Source organism: Rattus norvegicus, chromosome 7, assembly GCF_021556685.1.
Source record: "Rattus norvegicus strain SHRSP/BbbUtx chromosome 7, alternate assembly SHRSP_T2T, whole genome shotgun sequence".
Lineage (NCBI taxonomy): Eukaryota > Metazoa > Chordata > Mammalia > Rodentia > Muridae > Rattus > Rattus norvegicus.
In genome coordinates, this window is record NC_141540.1 from 33,927,511 (window position 1) to 33,942,088 (window position 14,578).

A 14,578-nucleotide genomic window follows, 5' to 3' on the forward strand; every position below is an offset into this window, starting at 1 on the left:
ACTTAATAAATATTTGTTATATTTTCATTCTTGTTTATCATTCATCTTGTGGGAAGTGTGATACCCATGCCATGCTGTGTGTGGAGGTCAGAGTATGATTTGGGGGTGTTGGGTCTTTCAGCTGTGTGGGTCCTAAGGATTGGTCTCAGGTCATCGGGCTTGGTGATTTTTGTCTGCTGAGCTACCTTGATGGCTTAAATACTCATTAAATGAAGGCAGCATCCAAATTCACATTTAATCCAACTAAAAAACTTTATGCAAAATATGTGTTATAAGTTCTACTTGGATTAATTTTCTAAATAATTTTTCTTACAGTTAAAAGACTGCAATGTCATTGCAACAAAGCTAGTTCTAATCCTGGATGACTTGTTATGGGTTTTAACGGATTCCCAGTTGAAGGCGATGGTGCAGTATGCAAAGTCTCTTAGTGAGGCCATAGAAAAATCAACAGAACAGAGGAAGAGCATGGCTCCTGAACCTGCTCAGGTATGCTAGAGTCACAGACTGGAGACATGTGACTCCTTTAACAGTTAGGCTGGTGAGCTGCTATTTCCTTTTTATGATATCTTTTTATGATATCATGACATTGAAATTAACCACCTTCTTTATCTAAGTAAACATCAGGATAATGTTCGATATGACATTACTGTGTGTCGACCGCCTATTTTGTTTGGGGCTCTTTGTATAGAGGATAGAATTATGGACAGCATAGAAGTATTTGATGGCACCATGCATGGAGGGTAGAGGAGTCACTGCTTCATCAAGCCGTACCTGTTTGCCTGAGACAGACTCTCTCCCTGAGCTTGCTGATGGAATGGCAACCAGCTGCACTGATTCCAGCTCCACGTCTCACAGTACTGGGGTTAGAGTTGGCAGCACCCCACTGTCTACATGAGTGCTGGGGACTTGAACTCCAGTCTCTGTGCTTGTACAGTAACTGCTTTTATGCACTAAACCATCTTCTAGCCCAATAGTGCTTTTTATGAAATTAAAAAAAAAAAAATCAAGGGAACTAGAAATCAACCCTGGGTGCTGGAGAAATGGCTCAGGGGTTAAGAGCACTGACTGCTCTTCCAGAGGTCCTGAGTTCAAATCCCAGCAACTACATTGTGGCTCACAATCACCTGTAATGGGACCTGATGCCTTCTTCTGGTGTGTCTGAAGACAGCTACAGTGTGCTTGTAATCAATCAGTCAATTAAGAAATCAATCAATCAATATTTTAAAAAACCCAAAAAACCCTGGGCAATGCAGAGAAGGCACTAAAGGCTAGCAGCATAGACAGCTGTCTGGAGACACTGACGTTGAAAGGAAAACATGTTAGGATTTTCTGATGGCCAGTGGTGGGTGAGGGAGGGAACAAGAAACATCAGTTTATCTGAAGAAAACAAATTTTTCAGTTTTCCCAGTATTAAAATCTGATACATAATCTAATACATAAGCATCTTTGTAGAAGGGATGTGGAAAATTCTAGTATGTAGTATCTTTGATTATTAAAAGTAGAAAAAAATTCATAACTTGTAAAATCTGTATGAGCTATTATAAAATCACATTGCTGTTAGTGTTTTTAATGTAGTGATACCTCTCAGCCGTCAGGCTCATGGGTGATGGAGCTTAGTACATGAAATGGCCACACTGTAGACTTTGAGTGCTGTTCAGACTGGCACTGTCATCTGCCTACCATGTGATACCGACTTACCGGACCTCAGAGTGATAGAGAGTGTAAAGTAAACCCTGCAGTTCCACTTGAGCCTCAGAGGGAAGAAGCAGACGAGGGCAAGATGGAGACAGGAAAGGAGCAGAGTTATGTCTGAGCTGTAGAGCTGGAGATGTTTTATAAGGGTCGCCGTAAGACTTGTCCTTAAGAAGTGAAGAACCAAGCTAGACAGATGGCTCAGTGGGAAACGTGCTTGCCGAGCCATCGTTAGGATCCGAGTGTGGATCCCCAGCACCCACATGAGACCAGATGTAACCATCCCTCGTCCCAGCCTTCCTGGGGAAGATGAGGAACGAGGCCCCTGAGCCAGTGTGCAGAGGCCTGCACAGCACGCGTACATCCCACTCTGTGTCTGAGGCTTGCATTTAAGAGGTTGAGGTTGCGTTCCACACTTTATGTACTCTTTACTTCTCCTGACAGCCTGAGCATATGCATGCTTTAGATGTTACCTGAGTTTTCTCCCATGCCACGATCACAATGACCCTAAGAAGTGAAAGGCGCCCCCCACAAATCTTCAGTCCGTGATGGACTTGCTCAGGAAGAACAAGTACTTCTGGGAGCAAGACAGGAAATCTGAGCTACTTGCTAACAAAAAATGGATACATGTTTTGACTAATGACAAATGACTTCCATTACTTTGTTTTGAATCCATTTGGAGGAGGAGCTAATCTATCTTAGGAGGCACTAAAAGATCTGGGTTACTGGAAGTAATAGCATATGGCGAGCACATTATGAACCCTAGCATGTAACTTGGAGTTTATAAACAAATTCCTCTCATTCCATTCTACCCATTGGTATGAACAAATCTTTGCAGAACTTGTAGCCATGTAACCAAGTGAGTACCAACAAAAATGGTGAGTCTTGCCCGCCTCTGCCAGTTTTGAAATATTATCTACATGGCACTTTCTGAGTTTTCTGGGGGAGCGGACTTATTTATTTTTACTTTTTATTGTTTTGATTTTGTGAGGTAAGATCTCACTAGCCTTGGCTGGCTTGGAGGCCAGTTTGGCCTTGAACTTATAGAGCTCCACCTGCCTCTGCCTTCTAAATACTGGAAAGCATGTGCTACCATGACTTGTCCTGGCAGCCTAATTTTCAACTGAGAAACAGTCTACAGGACTGCGGCAAGTAGAACAAGTAGAGTGGACAGATAAGAAGGACTTTGTACACTTTTCTGTGGCATCTAGGTGCTAATAGGAGTTTTTATGTGGAGGTCCAGTCAGACTTATGACTGCATTGTAGAAGTTGAGCTTAAGAGAGCAAGAGGACAGGGCCAGTCCAGAGGAGGTGCACACATGGACTTTTGAAAACAGCTTGAAAGCAGTATCAAGCCGATTGGAAAGCAATGCTGAGGTCTTCCAAAGGTTACAGTAAGGAACGAGGACTCTAGAATGATAAGGTCTTGTTTTGTCACCATAAAAAGAAATACCGGGGAGGAAGCAGCTTTGAAGAGGTACAGGCACAGAAAGCTAGGAATGTAAGTGTGTATAGATTTGTACTGAAATTTATTGGGCGTATAGTCATTGTGTTCATCTAAATTTATTTTTACATAATTCAGAAGGTATTTTAAGGCTGCTGAGTTACTGATAGAAAATGCACGGTGTCATGCTTACTTTGCATGAGTTTATTGCTGGAAGCATTCGGGTTTGCTTGTATGTGACACTCTGAGGAGTGCGTGGGCAGTGATAGTCTGGTTTGGACTCTTTAGAGCTCTACAATCACTTCATCTGCACAGCACGTCAAGACCCCGCAGGCCGCCAATGCTCCTGACCTCGGCGATGCAATTGTGAAATTGTTCAATGACTTTGATGTGAAGGAAACCTCCCATCATCTAGTGATTTCCCATCTAGATCTACATATCTGTGATGATATCCATGCAAAAGAAAAAGGTAATCTTACAACAGACTCTTGGCTTTTGTATAAATCGCTAACTATTGCTTATTATATGGAGTATATATTGTAGGATATGAAGCATTATTTGAAATATTTTATTGATATAAAATTTTATTTGGCTTTAATAGTGAATACTTAATCTTTTTTTAAGACTTAATTATTTAATGTATGGGAGTACACTGTAGCTGTCTTCAGACACCCCAGAAGAGGGCATCACATCCCATGTGGTTGCTGGGATTTGAACTCAGGACCTTTGGAAGAGCAGTCAGTGCTCTTAACTGCTGAGCCATCTCTCCAGCCCTAATATTTAATGTTAATTAATTGTTGGCTATCAACGCTAACAATAAAATTAGGTTTAAAAAACTAAGACTGGCCAGTGTGGTGCACACACTTTTCTTCCCTGCACTGGAGCGGCAGATGTCTGGATCCCAGGCTAGCCTACTAGAGCTACATAATGAAAGCCTGTCTGGAAACAACAGACTTACTACCTGGCATTCTGCAGAGTCTTCTGAGATTATCTATAAGTGTTATCCTATACTTCCTGTTACTGCCTTAAGCCACGTGATTAACTCAGTGCTCATGAAGCTGACTTCTGGAGGGATTTTGCCTGCAAGTGTGTCTGTGCACTGCTGTGCGCTTGGTCCCGCTGGAAGCCAGAAGGTAATGTCAGGTCCCATGGAACTGAGTTATGGATGGTTGTGAGCTGATGTGTGGGTACTGGGAATCCATCCTACCAGGAAGAGCAATGAGTGCTCTTCCTCTCTGAGCCACTCTCCAGCCCTGAACCCATGTTCTTTATACACATGAAGACAACTGTGTCTTGTGCTTAACCTTGTGTCGCCGCCCTGCCTTCTCAGCATTTCATAAGGAAGCAGATTCCCAGCAGCCCGTGTCCCTTGTTTTTATCCTTACTAAACAGGTAACAGGGCAGGCGGAAAGTTGCTCTTGGTCATTTAGAAAATCCAGGTTCGACACTTTCAGTGCTTGATGTTCCTATTTGTCTGTCAGTTTGTCTGTCACAGTGTCAGTGGCCCACTGGTGCTGGGAGAGTTCAGTAGGCAGGCTTGACTCAGGGACAGGGTTTAGAACCAAGCTGGAGATCTCTAAAATTGAGGTTTTGACCTGGGTTCTTCAGGCCTATATCAGAACATCTTTTGGATTTTACTGGTTTTAAAGCTAAAAAAGTATTAAGGCCTGTGTACTTAGAAATTATTGTAGTTATTAGACAGAGCAGGAGGAATGGGCTGACAGGTAAAAGGGGAGGGGGCCTAGCCTAGTGGCATAGACTTATACTCACAGCTGCTGGGAGCTTGAGGCAGGAGGATCACAAATTCAAGTCCTTCATGGTCTTCATAGTGAACTCAAAGTAAGTGTACGGCAAGTTAGTCAGACCTTGTTTTTCATGGTTATTTCTTTAGTCTAGGGATATGTGTCTCAGTGGTCGAGCACTTGCATGCACGGGAGAGGCCCTTGGCTCAGTTGGTCCCCAGTACTGCTGAAGCATGGTGGGGGTGGAGGGCAAAGAGAAGATTGGGGTTTGTAAAGGAATTTGTGGCCATTTTCTTTGTCTACTTTGTGTCGTTTGGTTTATGGTTGTCATTTTCTGCTATAGTGATCGAAACGGAAAAACCAAAAACCTTTAAAGCACAGTAGCAAAGTGCAATGTCAAAGCCAAGCTTTTTTGCTCAGTAATTCCTAGGCCCCTCCACCATTCCTCTTGTTAGCTACTCCCTCTGAAGTCCACTGGTGACGTCTCCCACACTGTCCAGGTTAAGCAGTTACTTCTGCTCTTGTGAAATTCTAAATCCTCTGAAACACTCATCAGTTTGCAGAAGACTCATCTGTGGTACAAGCTAACCAAGACGTATTCATTACTGCACTGATTTTGCCTGTTTGGCAGGCTTTGGTGCAAAATACTGTTTTTATTACTGCGCACTCCCTCAGAAACTGCTCATAACCAGTGTACACTTTCAAGACCCAAACAGAAAGGACTCTGAGTTCTGAAACAACTCTGAACGAGTGGAGGTGAGAGGGCAGCCTCTGGGAGTCCTTCCGGCCTGAGGTGGGTCGGGATTGAGCTCAGGGTGTCAGGCTGCAGGCCAAGTGGTCTTCCCTGCGGAGCCCCTCACCGACTGCTTCAGAGGGCCACGTGAGGGAGGACGTGGGCTCTGCTGAGTAATACCAATGGATGGGAACTGGGCGAACATGACATCGGCTGTGTACACTTGCTAGTGCTACTTGGACTCTGATTTTTGTGAAGCTTTTTTTAATGGCGAATTCACTGTTTCTAATACTTGTTTAGAGTTTCTCTCCCCTCCCTCCCTCCCTCCCTCGCTCCCTCCCTCCCTCGCTCCCTCCCTCCCTCCATTCTTTTTCTCTTCCCAGAGTCGAGCAGACGTATTAGTGGAGGGGCTATGCAACTCTCTTTCACACAGCTGACCGTAGATTATTATCCTTATCATAAAGCAGGTGTGTATACTAATTTATCTAAAATATGCAAATCTCGCTTTTAAAAGGACATATTTTCAAATTTAATTGTATGTTTTAACTTACTAAGAAGAAAAGAGATCAAGATATTGCTATTATTTTTCTTCTGGCAGCATTTTACCAAGAGTCTAGAATTGCTGTGGAATTATATTGAGGTGTAGATTATTAGAAACTGCAGTTGTCAGAAACCCACCAGTTTGGGCTAAGGTACACTAAATGGTTGAGAGCTTGAATAGCGTGTTTGCAGCTATGGGTTTGATCCAGAGTATCACACACACACACATACACACACAAGTTAGGGGGGATAATTAAAATTATCTAGATAAATAATAAATACATTTTTGTTTTGTTTTGAGACAAGGTTTCTCTGTTGTCTTGGCTGTCTTGGAACTAGTTCCGTAGACTAGGCTGTCTTTGAACTCAGAGATCTGCCTGCCTCTGTCTCCTGAGTGCTGGGATTAAAGTCATCTGCTGAAACACCCATCACAAATACATCTTTTAAAGCTTATAAAAATTTAGAATATAGCAACATGCATTTGTATTATTTTGTCATTTGTGACAAATTAAATCATTAGTCAATAGTTTGAATTTTTAAATGATATTGGAACTTTTTTCTACTTTTCTAATATTTTCTAAATTCATCAGTGAGATTTTAATAGACTCTTTAATCATCAAGTATTTATATATTTTCCTCCCCAGATATCACAAACTATTAAAATAGGATGATTTATTTCCAAATTAAGTAATTTGACCATCTCACCGATCTTTTGAATTTTGATAGTATGTTACTTTTTGTTTTGTAATTTACACAAATAAAAAACCCCAAAGCATTACAGGGCTTTGTAGAGCAGTCACAGTGTTGTGTCCAGGCTTTCCTTGTCGGTGCCTGTCATTTCTATGTCAGCAGGGACAGATTTAGAAACTCTGCTGTTTGTCTTGGTTTCTTGTGATGGACTGTGTTTTGGGTCCTGTCCTGATTGGTAAGATTATCAGAACCTGGCAGCTGAACGCTGTGCTGTCATAGGCCTGGGAGCCTTGTACTTGCCTATATAGTTCCAGCACTGTGACGAGGCAGGAGGATAGCATCTATGAAGTCTCAGTCACATAGGAAGGATTATCTCAATGGAAGAGAAAAGCCTTCTCACTATGGAGATCATTTTTGTTTTAGAGGGTTCTAATCATAGAGCAGATTTTATTTTCTTAACTTTTGTATAAAACTTTTCTAAGTTGTTATAGAGAAACTTAATCTTGATTTTGTTTTGTCTTCTCAAAATGTGTAACTATTTATGATTGGTAATTGTATTGTGAAGTTTTATTGTTTCCTTAAATGTTTTGATAACCATTAGCTTATCAGTTTCATGTACTAGATTATGGTTAGTCACTTTATAAGTTTTTGAAAGGTCTTTTTCCTTGATATTTTTCTAAGATTGTGTATAGTAGATGGTTGACAGTTAATTGAGCATCTAATGAAAATTGTCCAATCCTTTAGCTTTGAATTGAGCATTGCATCACCAACTGTGGGCTCTCGACTATTTGCTTTTGATACTCTTTCTGTCTTGCTAGAGAAGTTAAACATATATATTGTGTAAATATATCATATTTACATGCTTATCTTATATATATTTACACCATATATATATGACTTAAGCTGGGTATGGTGAGCCCTCCTGTAATCAAGACCCTGTCTCTAAGAAGAGAAAGCTGAGTGTCTTGAGAACAGCGACTGTTCTGTCAAAAGCGCTGCTGTGACAGAGTACGGGTCGTGCACACTGTAAAGCTCCTCGTGTCTGCTTTGCAGGAGATAGCTGCAGTCACTGGATGTATTTTAGTGATGCAACTAAAACAAAAATCGGATGGGCCAACGAGTTGCTGCATGAGTTCGAATGCAACGTTGAAATGCTTACGCAGGCGATGAAGGACCATAATTTAGGTTCACCTCCTAAATCCCCGACACACGCCTCTCCCCAGCACACACAAACAGGTATTTTACCACTGACATCCCGATACTCACGTGGGTGGGGAGGGAGGATGAGGATATATTTTTATAAATATTTCTAAGCATTATTTTAAAAATTTAACAGTTGTATAGGCTGAAACACATTTAAATGATTTTATTTTTAATAATGTGCATGTGTGTACTTTATGTATGGATTTATACACAGGAGTGCAATGCCTGTGGAGTCAAAGGGGGAATGGGTCCCCTGGGATTGAAGTTGCAGGAAGTTGTGAGCTGCCAGGATGGGTGCTGGCAGCCACCCTCGGGTCCTCTGTAAGAGAACTATGGGCTTTTAAGTCAGATCTCTACTCTTAAGATTTAATATAACCAACAGCAGGAGTATCTTGTAATATTTATATTCTTAAGTGGCTTGTTAATTTTTCACCTTTACATTCTGAGAGCGTGGCTTAAAATATAATTAAAAATATGACTCTTGTTTTAAAAATGATCATTATAAAAGCCTGCATTCTTGTATCCATCTATATTACCTTGTTTGAGAAATTTAGCATTTATCTGTTTCTCGTAGCTTTCTCTACAGTAGGTTACCTATGAAAAGTAATTTCATGATAAACTGGAAGGAGTTTTTGTTTCTCACAGAGAAAGACTCAACTCTGAAAGGGACTCCCAGAACACCTTCAGTGTCATCTCAACCATCCAAAGCTAAGCTCATGTCTAGTTCTGTAGTTGTTAGGCTTGCAGATTTCAATATATATCAGGTATGTATTAAACCTTTTTGTTGCATAAGCAACCCGTTAATTAATACCATCATTTAACTTTGAAAGTCTAGACTACGTTTATGAAATCTAATTGTATAGGATGGAAAATGCCAGTTTGCTGATGTTTATCTTGAATGACACAAGCTGAAGTCCAGGGAGAGGTGCTGAGACTGTCATTGCTGAGGCTTCTTCCACCAGTTACAAGTTTTGGGGTTACCTAAATTATACTCAGCTTAGTGCTACCTTTAAAAGCCTCAGGTCTCACTGAAATCTGTTATATTCATTTTGATTATAAAGAAAAAGGATACAAAGTAGAACCTGCCATAGAAACAGTGCATAGGGTACAGTCTGGAAACCTTCTAGATGTAAAATTCAAACTGTAGCACAGTGGTAGAGAGAGCTTCCTTAGCATTCAGAAGGCCTTGGGTTCCTCGCTATGCTGTGTACTTGGAGTATTGCCTTTGTGGTTGAACCATCCTGGAGTAGACTGATGGCAGATGACCCAGCATTTTCCCTGACCTCGGACCACTAAGAGGACTATCCGCTATGACCAGCCCTACCCACACAGCCTTCTGGTTTTTATAACTTTATCAGTTGACTAGGAAATTATGGGTTCTGATTATCTTTAGGGAGCAAGACCAAAACCCAGACCACTTGGAGAACCAATTTCTTACAGCACAGTGGTCTGAGTGGAAGAACCTAAATCACCTTTTTTGCTATACTCAATCCTTCTTCCAGATTAACTGCTGTGAATTTACTCCTTTGGGAGGAACTCTGCCTCATGTCTATTTTACTCAGTCATACTATAATCATCCTTTACTCAGTCATTACTGTAATATACAACATAGCCTAATAGCTCCATCTTCAAGAGCAGTAAGTTATATGTGACCTATCTTTAAAAATAAAACATTTAGATTTATATAATCATTTCCACTGCGTTATCATTTATTGTGGTAAGTCTTGCTGAAAAGTGTCATTTAAGTATATATAGAGCCCTGACTATTTTCTTATTGTGCAGTAGCTTTCTTTACAAACTCCTTATATAATGTAGCTCATTTACTTGTTGGTTTCTTTATTTTTCTTTATGATAGACACTCATGTAGCATAAGCTAGCCTAAGTGCCCTATGTAGCTGAGGCTGGCCTTGAGCTGTGTTTACCCTTGCCTCTAGCTCCTGCGTGCTTGGGGTATGGGCATGTACCACATACCTAGCTTTAAAGTAGACTTTACATTTTAACATTTAAATAAAACCATAGGGAAATTACTCATCATCTCAAATTGTTCATAGTGTAGTGAAGAAACTCTGTGTCCAGAAACATTTTAAAAACACAAAAGTGAAAAGTGACAGAAAGTACTGATGTTTTCATCATAATTTTAATAACTTTAACAATTAAAAATATGCTTATGTTTATTAAGTTGACAATATTGAGAAGAGTTTGTTTCTTTAATATGCAGAAGGGTTTTAAATTATACAATGTAAATTATCTTAAATCTATTTGTATAAGTAACGAGAAAGTTTGATTATTTAAAAAAGAAACATTGTCAAAAGAAAATGTACTCTACTAATGCTTCATATAAGAAATAGATACATGTGGAGCTCTCAAGGGGCTTAGCAGGAAAAGTGTCTGTTCCAAGCCTTGGTTTGATCCACGGGATCCACATGACAGAATGAGAGAACTGACTCCTTAAAGTGTCCTCTACATGTCTGCCACATGTATACCATGTCATGCACAGTTATACACACACACACACACACACACACACACACACACACACACACACACACAATTTAATGATAATAATAATACAATTTAATTATAATAATATATGATAAATAGAAAAGGAACATATGTATTTGTTGAACAAATGAAACTGTTAAAACAATTTCCAACCCGATTAATGTAGCCTCTATAAGTGAATTGATAAAGCTTCCCTGATTGAGAACTAGAGCTTTTTTTTTTTTTTTTTGCTATAGTGGCTCTCAGATGTGCCAGACTTGTAGCTAAGGTTGACCTTGAACTTACTTTTCTCTTGACTCCACCTTCAAAGTCCTGGAATTGCAGGCTTGTGCCACCATTCCTGGGTTGTGCACTAACCAGCTGGAGATTGAACTCAGGGGTCTATATATGTTAAGTGAGCACTCTGCCAGCTGAGTTACAACCTAGCCTAGTGTGTATACATTATTTTGATGTAATTACAAATGAGTCATTTGGCAAACATAGTAGTGTGTGTGTGTATGTATTTATGTATAACCAGGACCTTAAAAATAATAGTTCTCTTGGAAAATAATTAAGAATCAAATGACTTGAGTGAACTATTTATATTATACTGTTATAATTATTTTAAAATTACTATTCGTTGACATTAAATGCATTCACAATGTGTGACTAACACCACTGTCTATCTGCATAGTTCTTTTCTGTATCACAAACTCTAAAACTCTCTTTCATATTAATGAGAGTATATGAAGCATTTCAAAGAACATACTGAGAAGCCATCTGACCTTGATTTCAGTCTATGTCCTCAATCTGCCACTTATTTATTTATATTAACCAATAATAGATATTTATTACTATTTCCTTGTCATTTTAAAGATTCAGAATAGTTTATTGACAATAGTATACAAAGTAGAGTTTTTAATTGGTAAAGATCCGTTTGGTTATAGAGTTTTCTGAATGGCTCGTGGGTATTTCACTTTTGTACATTTACTTGTATATTTAGTGTGTCACTGACACGCACACTCCTGCACACAGCACAGCATATACGTAGAGGTCATCCGACAGCTTGGGGGTAGTTCTCACCATTCACCATGTGGCTTTCAGGGCTGACCTCAGGCCATCAGGCTTGGCAGCAAGTCCTTTTCCCCACAGAGCCGTCTTGCCGGCCCAGACGTGAGGCTTGAAAGTGATAGGTATGTAGGTTGTAGAAATTCTTTGGAAAGTTTTATTTTCCTGGTATTTAAGCAAACTTGTTTTCTCAGGTCTCGACAGCAGAGCAGTGTCGTTCTTCCCCTAAAAGTATGATTTCCTGCAATAAAAAATCTCTGTATCTTCCACAAGAAATGTCAGCTATCTATATAGAATTCACAGAGTACTACTACCCAGATGGGAAGGATTTTCCAAGTAAGAGAGTTTACTTTGTTACTGTTTGTTCATTATTGGATTTTTTATGAATATTTTCGGTCTTATTAAGTTATGCAGGAAATTTGCTCTAATCACACTGTGTTTCGGACACCCTTTTCATATGTACACCTTTGTACCTTACATGTCTGCACGTTGTCGTTTGTATGTCCTTTTTTCTTCCACTGTGGTGTCTTTGGCAGGAATCTTGTGGCATTTATGATTGATTTTATATTTGCAGTTTGTGCTTTTACCCTGCTTTTTTGTGCTTATTAGCTTTTTGTTAAATGAAGTGTGAATGAATGTTATTGTAGACAATGGTCATTTCCATTTATAAAATTCCACTGACAAAGTCAGATGCATAAAAACCCATTTTATTAAAAAAGGAATAATTGAAGTTTTTTTATAGGTATAAAGAATTTTTCTTGGCTCTTGTAAGCTATTTTGGCTTTCTAAAATTAAAATGATTGTACATTTGTTTATTTGAATATTAAAAGTATGTTTTGTTTCATTTTATCTGAGTTTTTCAAATTAAAAATCTTCCTTTTTACTGTAATCTTCACATGCACTTGTGCATGCATGTGTGTGCATGTGTGTGCACACTCGTGCTTGCATGCATGAGTGCATGCAGGTATATTAATTTTTGTGTGCAAGGAGGTCAGAGACCAACTTTAGGTGTCATTCTTTATTCACTGTTTACTTTGATTCTTTTTTTGTTTGTCTGTTTTGCTTTTACTTTGGCCTTTTTAGACAGGGTCTTACTATGTAGTCCTGACTCTTCTGGTACTCTTGCTTTGTAGACCAATCTACCCTGACATTTTCTGTGTAGACCAGGCTGGCCTTGAACTCAGAGATCTACTTTCTCTGCCTCCTGAATGCTTTGACTAAGGGCATGTGTCACCGTGCTTGACCCAGTTTGTTTTTTTGAGGTAAGATGTCTCATTGGTCTCTAGCTTGCCAAGTATGTTAGGCAGGCTAGCTGGCTGTCCTGTCCCAGGGAGCCTTTCTCTGTCTACCTCCCTCTCCTGGGACTACAGCTGGGCATACCTAGCTTTTGTTACAGGGTTCTAAGAACTCAAGTCTTTATGCTTCGAAGACTTTGCCTATTTTCTTTAATGCTGATTTATTTATTTAAAAATAATAAATTTATGTACATGAATGTTTTGCCTGCATGTATGTCTGTACAGCACTTGCATATAGTGTGCAATGAAGCTAGAAGAGGGTGTCAGATCCCCTGGGACTGGAGTTACAGATGGTCGTGAACTACCACATGGACTGGGAATCAAACCCAGGTCCTCTTTAACAGCAGCTGACTCATCTCCCCAGCGCAGTGTTGACACATTAGTGTAGTCTTTTAGTTTCAGCAGGAATTTTTGATGCTCCTGAAATAAGTTTTGTTTTTGTTATAAAATAAGGCATTTTAGAAACACTGTAGAGAAACGTATTTTATCACACTATTATTTGCATCAAATGATGACATCTAATCCTTCGTTTTCTTGCTTTCTACCATTTTTTTTTTCTTTTTTCTTTTTTTCGGAGCTGGGGACCGAACCCAGGGCCTTGTGCTTGCTAGGCAAGCGCTCTACCACTGAGCCAAATCCCCAACCCCACTTTGTACCATTCTTGTGTGTGTGCTTATGAGTTGCTCCTCTCAGCTCCTCCTGTAACTAAGCAGGCAGGGTTAGCGTAGGTTGAAGTGTATTCCCAGGGTCTCTTATGTAATGGAAGAGCACCTGAAGCACAGGCCTGGTGTGGCCATTGCTGCCTCCCCAGCGTCTGCCGCTCCCCAGGGCATCCATGGCGGCCATGTGCTTGTCACTGTCTTATCTTGCTGAAATCCCTCAGTGTGGTGTACCTAACTAAAATATTTCATTCTCCAAGTACTTTTCTTTGGAGTTTAAGAATAGTTTTTAGGTTTCATGATTCCTTTAAAACTAAAAACAAAAACAAAAGCAAGAAGTTGAGACTGTCTTTCTGTGTGCCTCTGACTGACCGGCCTGCTCTACCAACCAGGCTAGCCTCCTAATGCTGAGATTAAAGTGTGCACCGCTGTGCATCAGCCACACTGGATATGGCCCACTCACAGGGACTCACTGTGCCTTCATTTCTTCAAGAGCTCTGTCTCCAAGTAGTCACATTCTGAGGTGCTGAATTTAAAAATTCAGCAGAAGCACTTTGGAGGCATGACTGTATGATTTAGCTCATAGAAATAAGAATAGTACTCTTGATCTTGTTTTTAACAGTGTCCCTCTTTGTCATATTTGATTTGGATCCCTTAACTTTATAAGCCCAGCAGAGGTTCCCAGGAGCTGGTTTGAACTGTTTAAGGGCTGAGGTATAACTTCATGGCATGCTTGCCAGGCATCTGTGATGCCTGCTTTCAGTCCTCAGTGCCAGCAAACCCAAGGCAAGCAGTTCTCCCAGCAGAACAACAAGTAAGCAGATAAGTGTCCCCAAACTGCATGGTCATCTGGACCCTGCTAGAAATAGCACATGGAGCCCTGTGCTGCCTGGGTGGGGACTCCGGCTAGTCGTCTGTGGCTGCTGCTGCTGCATGGTCCCTATTTGGAAATTCCCTTCATTCTGAGTGTGAAGCATTCTCCTGTGCACTCTGCGTTCTTTTAATCCCAAAGGCAAATACCTCAGCGTCAT

General features: G+C 40.2%; 1 protein-coding gene across 9 annotated transcripts in view; it reads left to right on the plus strand.

The window, feature by feature from the left end:
- Nucleotides 1–14,578, plus strand: part of Bltp3b (bridge-like lipid transfer protein family member 3B) — an 80,080-nt gene that overhangs the window by 46,739 nt on the left and 18,763 nt on the right. For 7 of the 9 annotated variants that reach the window (XR_015624317.1, XR_015624318.1, XR_015624315.1 and 4 more), the window contains 6 exon segments: nt 316–486; nt 3,425–3,605; nt 5,995–6,078; nt 7,895–8,077; nt 8,690–8,808; nt 11,788–11,929. Coding sequence is in view for 5 of the 9 variants with exons in the window: in NM_001108753.1 (NP_001102223.1) it covers nt 316–486; nt 3,425–3,605; nt 5,995–6,078; nt 7,895–8,077; nt 8,690–8,808; nt 11,788–11,929 (880 nt within the window). In the remaining 4 variants the exon portion in view is untranslated. 9 annotated transcript variants of the gene reach the window in all.